At 42.2% G+C, this 15,961-nt stretch overlaps 1 protein-coding gene across 2 annotated transcripts; it reads right to left on the bottom strand.

Annotated features, from left to right (window-relative positions):
* Positions 1–13,978, bottom strand: LOC109909245 (uncharacterized). 2 transcript variants are annotated; one of them, XM_020508305.2, is made up of 9 exons: positions 13,749–13,978; positions 11,427–11,588; positions 10,585–10,628; positions 9,640–9,680; positions 6,492–6,593; positions 4,342–4,481; positions 4,197–4,199; positions 1,130–1,403; positions 1–989 (listed from the first exon to the last, which is right to left on the bottom strand). In XM_020508305.2, exons 1-9 carry the CDS (start codon positions 13,770–13,772, stop codon positions 595–597), a joined length of 1,185 nt encoding a protein of 394 aa, XP_020363894.1. In that variant the 5' UTR covers positions 13,773–13,978; the 3' UTR covers positions 1–594. The 2 variants fall into 2 exon arrangements, with proteins under 2 accessions (XP_020363894.1, XP_031651376.1); XM_031795516.1 differs by having other exon boundaries at positions 1–986.
* Positions 13,979–15,961: the final 1,983 nt, after the last annotated feature.

Here is a 15,961-nt window from a genome sequence, read left to right as displayed (position 1 = left end):
TTTTATATTTTATAACCCTGTTTATTAGAAAGAAAAATCTTAAATAGCCATAATACAGCTTTCTAAAGATAAACATTTGTCCAAACACTAGCCACTCCTTTTCCCCAGTTTTTCCTTCAATGGCCTGTAACCAATAGGTGTTGATCCCTCTCCAGGAACCAAAGAAAAAAAAAAATATAGGAGCCTACGCAATCACAACACTGGAGTAATCTGAAATAATCTGCCCCAATGTCACGTAAAGTCCAAACAACAGCTTTGTCTCACACAAAGCACCCAGAGCATGTGCTCACTGCATTTCCGATTGATACAGTATACTGCATGTATAGAAATATCTCAATGAGTGCATGTGAGCCCATCCTCTTTCCTAGTGTTTGTTTACCAAATCATAGTTTTTATAGCAGTCACTTACTATGGATTAAAATAAACCCAAATCATCTATTTCAATGGAATGTAATGATTGGTTTGTTCCAAGGCATTTGAAGTAGGGTATAGATTGGAACAAAAATGTCCACAAAATGCCCAGTCTATTACAGATATACTATATAATCTACTATAATCTACTTTAACAGATGGCTATGTTGTCATTGTTTGCCATTAACTCACATTGGGGTTGCAGAGGTCCAAATCAGTAACAGAGAGAGAGACACCCTGGGGCGAGGGGTCTCGTTTCAGGCTCTCATCTTGGTACAGATCCTGGTGTTTGTCCTTGGCCCGGGGCAGGGTGTAGTCATGGGCATAAACGGGGTAGTCTGTGAGGGGCCTGCAGCAGATGTGGTAGGATGTCCCACAGGCCTGAACGTTCTCAGCTGGGTTACTCCAGCAATGGTTCCTAGGATGAGCTCCAGGGCCTCCAGGCCCGGTCCTCAGCTCCATGGCACCCGGGGCTAGGGTAGCATTCTCCTGGGCTGATGGTAGTACAGACTCACAATCAGCAGCTGACCTCCGGACCACATCCAGATACGGTCCTGCCATCACTGGGATGGGCCCTGCTGGGTGGTGACCGGAGAAGAAGGGTACAGAAATGAACATCTGACAAATTATCGATATTCATCAAAATTGTATAGAACACATGTTTGTCATGCTTTGTTATGTTGTTACTACTGTTGTCAATATGATCAAGGAGACATACCATAAGTGTCGTGGTCTGTGGTAGATTTTCTGAGTTCCTTACTTCGTGTGGTGTCCTGATTTTTCTTGGCCCATTCTTTTCCATTTTTTGTACTCCCTTTCTTACAAGTCTTCTGATTCCCAGGCTTTTGACTCCCATGCTTTTGACTCCCATGCTTTTGACTCCCAGGCTTTTGACTCCCAGGCTTTTGACTCCCAGGCTTTGGACTCCCAGGCTTTTGACTCCTTTTGATTGGCATTCTGGGCCTGGCCACTTCCCCGTTGTCATGGACAATCTGGAGTGTCACAAAAATCAAACACATAATAAAAACATGTCGGTTTTGGAGGTTGTCAATAACCACATTTCCATTCACAGTTTTTATCCAACTAAAGTCATCATATAAAAAATTATAATAATATGACAACTGTGATGAAAACAGGAAGTTTCGGTACAAGTTTCTAAATGCCGACAAATAATTTGCTCTTTCGACACGGTTGGATCTTTTGTGTCAATAAAATGAATTAGGACAGAAATGGCAGTGGAAAAGGTGGAAATGCCTTTTATGAGCCAATACTGATGTAATAACCATCATATTTAAGTAAACTTGGAGTAACGCGATGATATGGTGTGTGGTTCTCATCCCACTATGACTCGGGAAACCATGCAGTTTATTAGGCTACAGATGAAATAAGTTTGATGAACATCAGAGGGTGGTAAATACACTGTGATCTTGATGCTCCTTCTCAATACATTTCGAGGGTCTTGTTCTGGTGACATGATGATCGACGCTTGACAGCCGTCTGACAAATACATAATGATAAATAATAATCTCATCATGTAGACCAACTTTTTCACTCAGGCCCCCCTTCCAGCATTGGGGAACATCCCTTTCCTCCCACATTTCCTCCCACTATTTCTATGGGCACAAGCACTGTTCATGACACAAACTGTTCACATCCCTCTTGGTGGAGAGAAAATGTTACAGGTTATTAATGTTAAAGCTTATTTCCGTCAATTCTACACGTTTTGTCATGGGCGCAGAGAATATTTTGCAGTTTCTTGCAATTATTCTATACATTTTGCCATGTCTGTTTTAATGTGATATTTGAGTGACTCAAACATTACAACAAAATATATGGGATAAAAAACCTGGCTGACATGGGCTAGTTGATCTGGACACAGATTTTCACCTTGTCAGCTTGGAGATTAGATCTTGCAACCTTTCAGGTTACAAGTCCAATGCTCTAACCACTAGGGTACCTGGGGCAGCAGGTAGCCTAGTGGTTAGAGCATTGAACTTGTAACCGAAAGGTTGCAAAATCGAATCCCTGAGCTGACAAGGTTCAAATCTGTCGTTCTGAACAAGGCAGTTAAACCAGTGTACCTTGGCCGTCCTTGAAACAAAGATTTTATTCTTAAATGACTTAGTTAAATAAAGTTAAAATACATTCTGACAAGTTATACATCTCTCTAAGGAATGTTGTGCATTATTGTTATGGGATTTTTATGAATAATGACTAAATTATGTATACTTTTAGCTTAGAATTATAACTAAACAGAATACTACTCTGTTACTGTATGGATGTATGAATCTTATTAGAATCATAATACTGAATATAATGTGTGTAATTTTAGTCAAGAATTAGAACAAGAACTTTCTGTTCCTTGTTAGAAACTAATGGAGCTATCGTCAGACCGGCTGGAATACTGTGTTCCTTACAGGACATTCTGTCCCCACCCAGGGAGGGGAGAGACCTTGGGCTTGTAATAGATTGTTTAACAGGTGGCAGACAATGTGAGAAGGCTTGTGAACTATATTGCATGTATCTGAGAGGAGGGGGGGACATGTATGACGAAATGTGAGGTATATAAACCAATGTACATGGTATTAGGACCAGAGCTCTCGAGAATAAACGCTATTGATTCATTTTTGATGGCTGGTCTCTGTCCATTTTATGCAAATAAGAACTTTACAAATCCTTAGAAACGGACAGAGTGTTTTAATTGAATTGGTTAATGAACACATAATAACTAAATTCATCTAACAATTACACTATTACAACTTTGAAGAGTAAGTTGAAAATTGGAATGAGTTCCTACAACTGCAAAAAATATTTGGGGAACCACTGATGTAGACAACACCCCCACAGCCTACCTGCACTGTATCTGCGAGCTGTTGGCTAGAGCACATGTGCCAAGACCAGAGTAGGCCCATTTGGTATTTACCGCAACAGTTTGTGACAAAACTATTGGTAGAGCTGAAAGTGCGATGGAAACATTTTGAACTTCAGGTACATGAAATCTTAAGAGAAGATGTAAATGTTGTGTGCAATACGTCATCACACATTGATTTGTATCTGCAAAAAGTCAATATGGTGGAAACACCACTGGTGGAAAAATGCACAGATTTTCTTTATGCAGATTCTAGAGTATGTCTATTGGTGTAAAAATATGTCACCAATTGGATGGAAACCTAGCTATTGTCAGGTTCAAAAAGCTCAGTCGTGTCTTATGGTGGTTTTACGGGTTAGTATTATGAACAGCTAGTCATGCATTTTTTCTGGGTGAGATGCTGGCACTACTGGTTTCCAAATCCCATTTTTGGATACCAGCACACTGCACTAGTCTTGTTAGCATCTGTGCCAAGCTGCCAACACAGCGACTGAGAGAGGCTCTGAGTGCCCAAATGTGGATCCACTCCAACACCATTGGCAAGCAATAACATGTCTGGACCACACTGTGAATTAGTGAGAGTAGGCACTCCCTTAGCACTCCCATGGTGCCACCCCAGCAACCCACCCCTCTTTGCCATGTGGCCCAGAGATTATGGGGGCATAGTGGTACCCATCTCCCAGCTGAGCCATCTGTACAGCATTGAAACTTAATCAGCATTTGCGTTGTGATTTCCCAATTTAAAGCCAAGAGGCTCGTTGGATGTGAAAACAGGCAGATCGACGTCCCATTATAAGACTGTAAATGGGCAGCTGACATGGGATGGGCAGCATGGAGTCTGCTGCCGATCAATCACCAGGTCTCTCTGCCGGCTGTTGGGCCTGTCTGGATTCTGAGCCCAGCCCTCGTAACTCACCATCTACATACAACAACAGAAAGAAAACATTTATTAAATCAACTTTAGGAAAGAATAGATAGAGCAAATAGAAATATGTAAATTGTAAACTAATTGTACAAGCTCAAGGTACTGGACAAAGTGAAGGATAGTTATTTTCCCCAACCTGAGTTGTTGGTGGGGTTGGTGGTTTTTCATTCTTCTTTATGCTCGACTTGCGTCCTCCTCTTCCTACTTTGGTCTTGGCATTGGTTCTGATCATGGCTTTGGTCTGGACCTCAGTTCTGAGCATGGGCTTGACCATCTCTGAACAACAGAGTCACACCAGTCAGAAGTCTCTCTAAACTCCTAAACCTTGATAGGTAATGTTCCAATATAACACTGTGATTGAGACTTTTATTTTGAGATATAATCTCTTGTGTCCATTCACAATCACATTTAGTTTCAGTACTATACAGTGAAGTCTACCCTGTGTCTCAAGTACTAGACACTAATGCAATGCCCCCACCACAACTTCATGTACTGTAGTACACTGACTAAATGACACATGCCCTGCACTGCCCCCAGTATTACAAAACTAATATCCTGTTGGCACAGTGCATTCGGAAAGTATTCAGACCCCTTGACTTTTTTCACATTTTGTTACGTTACAGCCTTACTCTAAAATGTATTAAATAAACAATTTTCCTCATCAATCTACACAAAATACCCAATAATGTCAAAGCGACAGGTTTTAGATTTTTTATCAAATGTATTTTTTTTAAAGACCTTATTTACATAAGTATTCAGAACCTTTGCTATGAGACTTGAAATTGAGCTCAGGTGCATCCTGTTTCCATTGATCATCCTTGAGATGTTTCAACAATTTGATTGGAGTCCACCTGTGGTAAATTAAATTTATTGGACATGATTTGGAAAGGCACACGCCTGTCTATGTAAGGTTCCACAGTTGACAGTGCATGTCAGAGCAACAACCAAGCCATGAGGTCGAAGGAATTGTCCGTAAAGCACCGAGACAGGATTGTGTCGAAGCACAGATCTGGGGAAGGGTACCAAAAACTTTCTGTAGCATTGAAGGTCCCCAAGAACACAGTGGCCTCCATCATTCTTAATTGGAAGAAGTTTGGAACCACCAAGACTCTTCCTAGAGCTAGCTGCCCAGCCAAACTGAGCAATCAGGGTAGAAGGGCCTTGGTCAGGGAGGTGACCAAGAACCCGATGGTCACTCTGACAGAGCTTCAGAGTTCCTCTGTGGAGATGGGAGGACCTTCCAGAAGGACAACCGTCTCTGCAGCACTCCACCAAACAGGCCTTTATGGTAGAGTGGCCAGACGGATTTGCCAAAAGGCACTTGAAAACTCTCAGACCATGAGGAGCAATATTCTCTTGTCTGATGAAACCAAGCTTTAACTATTTGGCCTGAATGCCAAGAGTCACATCTGGAGGAAACCTGGTACCATCCCTACGATGAAGCATGGTGGAGGCAGCATCATGCTGTGGGGATGTTTTTCAGTGGCAGGGGCTGGGAGACTAGTCAGGATCGAGGGAAAGATGAATGGAGCAAAGTAGAGAGATCCTTGATTAAAACTGGCTCCAGAGTGCTCAGGCTTCAGACTGGGGCGAAAGTTCACAACAACCCTAAGCACACAGCAAAGGCAACGCAGTAGTGGCTTTGGGACAAGTCTCTGGATGTCCTTGAGTGGCCCAGCCAGAGCCTGGACTTGAACCCAATCGAACATCTCTGGAGAGACTTGAAAATAGCTTTGCAGCGATTTTCTACAACCAACCTGACAGAGCTTGTGAGGATCTGCAGATATGAATGGGAGAAACTCCCCAAATACAGGTGTGCCCAGCTTGTAGCGTCACACCCAAGAAGACTCACGGCTGTAATCACTGCCAAAGATGCTTCAACATAGTTCTGAGTAAAGGGTACATGTGTAAATGTGTAAACTTGATACATAATAATTATTTTTTTACAAACATTTCTGAAAACATTTTTTGGCATTGTTATTATGGGGTTTTGTGTGTAGATTGATGACAGGGAAAAACAATTGGATACATTTTAGAATAAGGCTGTAACATAACAAAATGTAGAAAAAGTGAAGGGGTCTGAATACAGCCAAGTGTGTTAAGAGAAGCTCCAGTCTACACAACACTCTACGTAAGAGAGATTTGGGTGCTATGGAAATCTCATCAGACACTTGAAAACTGTAGGCCACACTCAAGTGACGCCAAAGCCAGATTCCATGTTGTGGAGTGTCTAAATGAAAGCATGTGAATAGATCCACTTAACCTCAAACTCCCCAAACAATTTACCTTCGTTTTGATTGTTCTCAATGTGGACTAAATCTAAATCGTTTTCTGGAGGGACTTTGGCGGGCAGCCAGAGAGCAGTATTGCCGCTGGCAGCGGCATGATCTGCAGGGAGAGAAATCAAAACTGTTAAGGGTTTATTTGGCTGACCAATTTCAGGTCAGGCCACAGTGAAAACAAAATGGAGGCCCTAAGTACCACAGACAGTCAAGTAGGTTACCGTGGCTGGCTATGAGCGTTTAAGCTTTCCAATTTTATTTTTGAATGTGTCCTCCTCCCTCAAACAAGTTTTGCAACAAAATACTGTAGTAGACTCCTGGGACAAGTGCCAGTGATCTTTTTACCTCATTGGGCGCAAAAACATCTAGAGATTTGGTCCAATACTCTCTTGGCAATGTAACTGTTTTTCTGTGCATTGCTCATGTTTGACTATTCTGTTGAAAATGTGTGTCTGGCTAATGCTAAACTGTTGATTGATCGTCTTTCAGATGGGACGTTAACTTCTTGAGTGTAGGGGGCAGGATTTTTGTTTTTGGCTAAACAAAGTACCCATTTGAAACTGCCTATTTCTCAGTCCCAGAAACTAGAATATGCATATAATTGTCAGATTAGGATAGAAAACACTCTAAAGTTTCCAAAACTGTCAAAATATTGTCTGTGAGTATAACAGAACTGATATTGCAGGCGAAAACCTGAGGAAAATCCAACAAGGAAGTGCTGTTTTTCCTGAAAGCTCTCTGTTCCATTGGATGTCTTGCCTCCATTTAAAGGGATATCAACCAGATTCATTTTCCTATGGCTTCCTCAAGGTGTCAGTCTTTAGACATAGTTTCAGGCTTTTATTTTGAAAAATGAGCACGAAAGATAACATCGCGGATAGCTGGGTGGATGAGTGGATAGCTGGGTGTTCGCAGAGTTTTGCTTGCGCAACAGAATGGGGCAGCAATTGTCTCTCCCTCCCCTATTGAAAAAGCGACAGACCCGGTTGATATATTATCGATTATATATTTTAAAAACAACCTGAGGATTGATTATAAAAAACGTTTGACATGTTACTGTGGACATTACGGATACTATTTGGAATTTTCGTTTGCGATGTCGTGACCGCTCGAGCCTGTGGATTTCTGAACATAACGCGCCAAACAAATGGAGGTATTTTGGATATAAAAATAATCTTTATGGAACAAAAGGAACATTTATTGTGTAACTGGGAGTCTCATGAGTGCAAACATCCGAAGATCATCAAAGGTAAGCGATTTAATCTATTGCTTTTCTGACTTTCGTGACCAATCTACTTGGCTGCTAGGTTTTTGTAATATTTTGTCTACTGAGAGAGATGTTCTTACATAAACGCTTGTTATGCTTTCACCGAAAAGCTGTACTGAAATCTGACCCTCCAGGTGGATTAACAACAAGCTCAACTGTGTTTTGCTATATTGCACTTGTGATTTCATGAAAATTCAATATTTGTCATTTGGCGCACTGCAATTCAGAGGGTGTTGATGAAAATGATCCCGCTAACGGGATGGGTGCATCAAGAAGTTAAACGGGTGTCCTGACTCTCTGTGGTCACTAAAGATCCCATGGCACTTATCGTAAGAGTAGGGGTGTTAATCCTGGTGTCCTGGCTAAATTCCCAATCTGACCCTCATACCATCATGGCCACCGAATCATCCCCAGCTTCCAATTGACTCATTTCATCCCCCCTCCTCTCCGCTGTAACTCTTCCCCGGGCCGTTGCTGTAAATGAGAATGTGATCTCAGTCAATTTACCTGGTCAAATAAAAATTCAATAAAATTGTATTTTTGTTCTTAGTGGTATAGTATATAATTTAGTCACACACTCTTGCTGCTGGTGATTCTCTGATCCACCTCTACGCAGACGACACCATTCTGTATACTGGCCCTTCTTTGGAAACTGTGTTATCTAACCTCCAGATGAGCTTCAATGCCATACAACTCTCCTTCTGTGGCCTCCAACTGCTCTTAAATGCAAGTTAAACTAAATGCATGCTCTTCAACTGATTGCTGCCCACACCTGCCCGCCTGTCCAGCATCACTACTCTGGACGGTTCTGACTTAGAATATGTGGACAACTACAAATACCTAGGTGTCTGATTAGACTGTAAACTCTGCTTCCACACTCATATTAAGCATCTCCAATCCAAAATTAAATCAAGAATCGGCTTCCTATTTCGCAACAAAGCATCCTTCACTCATGCTGCCAAACATACCCTCGTAAAACTGACTATCTTACCGATCCTTGACTTCAGCGATGTCATTTACAAAATAGCCTATCACAGTGCCATCCGTTCTGTCACCAAAGCCCAATATACTACTCACCACTGCGACCTGTATCCTCTCGTTGACTGGCCCTCGCTTCATATTCATTGCCAAACCCACTGGCTCCAGGTCATCTATAAGTCTTTGCTAGGTAAAGCCCCGCCTTATCTCAGCTCACTAGTCACCATAGCAGCACCCACCCGTAGCAGGCACTCCAGCAGGTATATTTCACTGATCACCCCCAAAGCCAATTCCTCCTTTGACCGCCTTTCCTTCCAGTTCTCTGCTGCCAATGACTGGAACGAACTGCAAAAATCACTGAAGCTGGAGACTCATATCTCCCTCGCTAACTTTAAGCACCAGCTGTCAGAGCAGCTCACAGATCACTGCACCTGTACATAGCCCATCTGTAATTAGCCCGTCCAACTACCTCAACCCCATACTGTTATTTATTTAATTTATTTTGCTCCTTTGCACCCCAGTATCTCTGATTGCACACTCATCTTCTGCACATCTACCACTCCAGTGTTTAATAGCTATTTTGTAATTATTTCTTCACTATGGCCTACTTATTGCTACCTCCCTTATCCTACTTCATTAAGCACACATTGTATATAGACTTTTTTCTATTTTATTATTGACTGTATGTTTGTTTGTTCCATATGTAACTCTGTGTTGTTGTTTGTGTTGCACTGCTTTGCTTGATCTTGGCCAGGTCGCTGTTGTAAATGAGAACTTGTTCTCAACTAGCCTACCTGGTTAAAAAAAGGTAAAAAAAGAAAAAACAAAAGTCTTGAAAAAAGTCTGCCTTGCTATCACTTCTCTTTTCATCAAGTACACCTCACAAACAGACCTTTATTATACATACCTAATGTTCCGTTATCTGATGCTGATTTGGATATATGTGTTCTGAAATTAAAGGGCAGACAAATTACAGGATTAAAGCCACAATCTGCTATTTCAACAACCTGATTGATCCAAAGGGATACTGTGTACTTAAGACAGCAAGTCCCAGGGATCTTTGCAGTAGATCTGACTACATTTTAAGTGGATATTGTTTTAATCCCCAGTCTAACAACAACACCATTTTATTACCAAGGGGCTGGGAACCATATTGTGGTCTACTGCTATAGATGTATTTAAAGAAAGTCCTGGTATGTCTTCAAGTGAGAGAGAATTCCCATATAATTCAATCATGTAAGTTGTTGTGGTTCAACATTTGTCTTTGCAGTTTATAGCTGTCTAAAACCATAAATGACATAGAGATTGCTCTTAAGTGCTGCTTGTGTAGCTTTTGAAGTGGGACATCAATTAGAGAAGCCTAAGGTGTTGACTGAGATCTGTAGAGTACATGGATGTGCTCGAATCCACTTACTCAAATTAGCACAGAGCCCTGTGCCTCCTGTTTTCTTGGCAACCAACATAACAGGGCCTCCTTTTCATCTGATCACATAAAATTGGTTTGACTAGTGACACCGAAATGAAAATGAAATTTTCCAGTGTGTAATTGATTTGGATTGTAATGTTCCTTCCTTTCCAATCCTTTGCTTTAGAGAGCATTGTATAAATAGACAGATGCTTGGGGGGCTTACAGTGTGAAATCTACATAGAGGCAGGAAGCTTGGTAAAGATTTGCGACTTAAAGTATTATCCCTTGGGTGGATAGAGCGCCTTTGGAGACATTTAACTCTACTGACTAAAGGCTGAACTCAGGGCTGGTCCACTCCCATGTGCTTTTTATTATGGATACACTACCCTGCACGCACACTCTGTCAATAGAAACCGATCTGAGCAAGGTATGACATGAACTCACCTTCTTTTCTTTTTGTCGGTGTTGTTCTGCATCTGGGAGATCTCCTGAAAACAAAAGACAACCGTATCAATCTTTGATTCTACATGCTTATACTGTATGTGCTCCCTGTCACGACAGTCCCTGGTTCGTATCCAGGCTGTATCACATCCGGCTGTGATTGAGTTTCCCATAGGGCGTTGCACAATTGGGCCAGTGTCCTCCAGGTTTGTCAGGGGTAGGCCGTCATTGGAAATAAGAGTTTGTTCTTAACTGACAAGTGTAAACACGTGGAAGAGTTTGACTGTTGTCAAGAAAACGTTTGCATAAACATGACAAAGTTATTGGTTGTGATGTCCACGTATCTTAGCAGAACAGAATGGATTGGCGGCTGATGGTTATGACTTTAGGACCAGCTGTCAATGGATTGTTTTCATCTTCATAATTTAATAATGAGCTTTATTGTTTGGGTCTAATCTAATCCTCTGGCAGACCACAAATCTCAACTCCTGCGAGAACAGGTACCCCACAAGATCTAGCTCTGGTTTTTGTCCAGATGGCTAACTTATACCCATGACATGGCATTATATAAATTATACACTATATAGTTGACAATATCCTGCCATGAATGCGCTAATCAGTGAGTATGTTGGGGGCACAGAAAAGAGGAGCTACAGATTTTAGCATTTGGTATGTTTAAGGTCAAGATCTTAATTCTGGGAAATGGACTTCCCCATTAAAACTCAATCTAAGCGTACAAAGTGTGTGTGAATTTTTGTGTGTGTATATGTGTGTATTCATTTGCATAGGTATATTCATCCATTTGTGCACACGTGTGCATATTGCATATGTGTGTGTGTAATCACCATGGAGATGGATCGTCCCGAGCCACGCAACTTTTCATTCAGCAGCACGGCGGGGCTACAGGAGCGGCTGGAGGAACGGCTGGAGGAACAGCTGGGGTTGGTGTAGACCTGGGCATCACTGGAGTCCTGCACAGCCTCATACAGACTGCCCATAGAACCCTCCTAGACACACACACAATCACAGACACAATCAGGAGACACTGTAGACTGCTGCGCTAATCTAGCAACAAAGACCTGTTTGAGATTTCTTGCGTCTTGGGGGAAGCTTGATAAGATTTGATCAGATATCTCTATGGATTACCATCTCTTGATTGAATTCTTTTTACACTGAACAAAAATATACATGTAAACTGTTGTTGGTCCCATGTTTCATGAGCTGAAATAAAAGATCACAGAAATGTTCCATCTGCACAAAAAGCTTGTTTTTCTCAAATTTGGTGAACAAATTTGTTTGCATCCCTGTTAGTAAGCATTTCTCCTTTGCCAAGATACTGTAATCCATCCACCTGACAGGTGTGGCATATCAAGAAGCTGATTAAACAGCATGATCCTTACACAGGATTGTGCTAGGGACAATAAAAGGCCACTCTAAAATGTGCAGTTTTGTCACCCAACACAATGCCACATCACAGACCACGTCTAACCACGCCAGCCCAGGACCTCCACATCCGGGATAGTCTGAGACCAGCCACCTGGACAGCTGATAAAACTGTGGGTTTGCACAAACTGTCTGAAACCATCTTACGGAAGCTCATCTGCATGCTCGTCATCCTCACCAGGGTCTTCACCTGACTGCAATTCAGCGTCGTAACCGACTTCAGTGGGCAAATGTTTACCTTTGATGGCCACTGGCACGCTGGCCACCATTGATGGCCACTGGCATCAACAATCAATCAAGTCTATGCGAAGGAGATGTGTCGCCCTGTGTAACGGATGTGAAATAGCTAGCTAGTTAGCGGTGGTGCGCGCTAAATAGTGTTTCAACCGGTGACGTCACTTGCTCTGAGACCTTCAAGTAGTGGTTCCCCTTGCTCTGCAAGGGCCACGGCTTTTGTGGAGCGATGGGTAACGATGCTTTGTGGGTGTCAGTTGTTGATGTGTGCAGAGGGTCCCTGGTTCGCGCCCGTGTATGGGCGAGGGGATGGTCTAAAGTTATACTGTTACACCTGCATGAGGCAAATGGTGGTAACACCAGATACTGACTGGTTTTCTCATCCACGGCCCTACTTTATTTTTAAGGTATCTGTGACCAACAGCTTCATATCTGTTTTCCCAGTAATGTGAAATCCAGAGATTACGGTCTAATAAATGTATTTAAATTGACTGATTTCCTTATATGAACCTCCGACACATTGGTGCGGCTGGCTTCCGGGTTGGATGGCGCTGTGTTAAGAAGCAGTGCGGCTTGGTTGGGTTGTGTATCGGAGGACACATGACTTTCAACCTTCTTCTCTCCTGAGCCCGTACGGTAGTTGTAGCGATGAGACAAGATAGTGGCTACTAACAATTGGATACCACGAAATTGGGGGTAATATAAAAATAAAAAAAGACAATCTGTCAGCAGCACCTGTAGAACTGGGATCCATTACATCTGGGCCACTACTATGTATTGTGAACTATTCCATAGTAGATCCTGATACACATGATGGTGAATAACAACAAAGCTGGAATCAAAAGCCTGAAGCAGCAATCACGCTTCAGTTCAATTATAACTGTGTTCAACATCCCTAACATCTGGCCAAGGAGAGGACTTGGTAGGCTACAGCAACATACTCATCTAATACAGTTGTGCTTGTGATTTATTTACTTTCTATGAAAACTCCCAAATTTGGATCATCCCAAAAACAACCCATCAAAGCTACACTCTAGTGTAATTACAGTAATAGCATCACTTAGTTGCTTCTATACACAAACACAGAAATGTACAGTACAAGACACAATTGTACTCCTTCCAAAGACTACAACAGCCATTTTAAAAGGAGATTTTATAGCACCATACAATTGAAGTAAATACTGAAGTAAAGCCCCACAGAAATCCTAGTCCAAATCAAGCCATGCCTCTCCAGTGGTGTAGCGCAAAGTCCAAGGGGCAGAGAGAAAAACTAATTTCCTGTCATAAAAAATGAACAATCATGTCTTATGATTTGTTCATGTACTTTTTGGGGTGGCAGTTGTGCTCCGCCAGTGTGCTATGCCAGTGTGCTTCTCACTGCGCTGAATTTTTAGGAACACATCATCCCCTCCTCAACACACAGACACATCTGAGAGAGAAAGAAGCCCTACACTCTGAGGAGAGGTAGAAAAAAGAAAGTTGAGCCTTACCAGAGAGAAGCAGAAGAGGTTCATCTTTGAAGAGAGGAAAGACTATACCAGTTTCTTTCCCCTGGAGCTGGTGAGAGAGGTGTGGACTGGATAGAGCTGTAGAGAGCGATGTGAACTGGACAGAGCTGTAGAGACTGTTGTGGACCAGACAGAGCTGTAGAGAGCTGTGCCGGGGAGTCACTCCATCAGAGACACAACAGCCCTCCGCTAGTCGCTAGTCAAGGGCTGCCTGCCTGCCTGCCTGCCGTCTGCTCAGATTAATATCACATGAAATCCCTCCCATAATCCAAATAGAAGGAGGGACCATTACTCCATTAAAACCAAAGAGACCTCACTCATTCACAATAGAAACCCCTCACTGGAGTACCAGAATGCTACACTATATACACTACCGCTCAAAAGTTTTAGAACACCTACTCATTCAATTTCTTTATTTTTTATTTTATAATTTTATAAATTGTAGAATAATAATGAAGAAATCAAAACTATGAATAACACATGGAATCATGTAGTAACCAAAAAAGTATCAAACAAATCAAAATATATTTCATATTTGAGATTCTTCAAATAGCCACCCTTTGCCTTGATGACAGCTTTGTACACATTTGGCATTCTCTCAACCAGCTTCATGAGGTAGTCACCTGGAATGCCTTGTTAAAAGTTCATTTGTGGAATTTCTTTCCTTCTTAATGTGTTTGAGCCAATCAGTTGTGTTGTGACAAGGTAGGGAGTGTATGTATTTGGTTAAAAAAACAAGTCCATATTATGGCAAGAGCAGATCAAATAAGCAAAGAGAAGCCGACAGGCTATCATTACTTTAAGACATGAAGGTCAGTCAATGCAGAACATTTCAAGAACATTGAAAGTTTCTTCAAGTGTAGTCGGAAAAACCATCAAGCGCTATGATGAAACTGGCTCTCGTGGACCGCCACAGGAATGGAATACCCAGAGTTACCTCTGCTGCAGAGGATAAGTTCATTAGAGTTACCAGCCTAAGAAATTACAACCCAAATAAATACTTCACAGAGTTCAAGTAAAAGACAAATCTCAACATCAATTGTTCAGAGGAGACTATGTGATCGGTCGAATTGCTGCAAAGAAACCACTACCTCATGAAGCTGGTTGAGAGAATGCAAAGAGTGTGCAATGCTGTCATCAAAGCAAAGGGTGGCTATTTGAAGAATATTTAAACACTTTTTTGGTTACCACATGATTCCATGTGTGTTATTTCATAGTTTTGATGTCTTCACTATTATTCTACAGTGTAGAAAATAGTCAAAATAAAGAAAACCTTTGACTGGTATTGTATACAAAAGTATGTGGACACCACTTCAAATGAGTGAATTTGGCTATTTCAGCCACACCCATTGCTGACAGGTGTATACAATCGAGCACACAGCCATGCAATCTCCATATACAAACAGTAGTAGTAGAATGGCCTTACTGAAGAGCTCAGTGACTTTCAGCGTGGCACCGTCATAGGATGCCACCTTTCCAACAAGTCAGTTCGTCAAATTCCTGCACTGCTAGAGCTGCCCCGGTCAACTGTAAGTGTTGTTATTGTGAAGTGGAAACTCCTAGGAGCAACAACGGCTCAGCCGCGAAGTCGTAGGCCACACAAGCTGACAGAACGGGAGTGCCGAATGCTGAAGCTCGTAAAAATCGTCTGTCCTCGGTTGCAACACTCACTGCCGAGTTCCAAACTGCCTCTGGAAGCCATGTCAGCACAAGAACTGTTCGTCGGGAGCTTCATGAAATGGGTTTCCATGGCCGAGCAGCCGCACACAAGCCTAAGATCACAATGCACAATGCCAAGCGTCGGCTGGAGTGATGTAAAGCTTGCTGCCATTGGACAGTGGAGCAGTGGAAACGTGTTTTCTGGAGTGATGAATCACACTTCACCATCTAGTAGTCCGACGGACAATCTGGGTTTGGTGGATGCCAGGAGAATGCTATCTGGCCCAATGCATAGTGCCAACTGTAAATATTGGTAGAGGAATAATGGTCTGGGGCTGTCTTTCATGGTTTGGGCCAGGCCCCTTAGTTCCAGTGAAGGGAAATCTTGATGCTGCAGCATACAATGACATTCTAGACGATTCTGTGTTTCCAACTTTGTGGCAACAGTTTGGGGAAGGACCTTTCCATGACAATGCCCCTGTGCAAAAAGCGTGGTCCATACTGAAATGATTTGTTGAGATCGGTGTGGAAGAACT

Source organism: Oncorhynchus kisutch, linkage group LG18 (genome assembly GCF_002021735.2).
Source record: "Oncorhynchus kisutch isolate 150728-3 linkage group LG18, Okis_V2, whole genome shotgun sequence".
NCBI lineage: Eukaryota > Metazoa > Chordata > Actinopteri > Salmoniformes > Salmonidae > Oncorhynchus > Oncorhynchus kisutch.
This window is presented reverse-complemented; position numbering and strand designations above follow the sequence as displayed.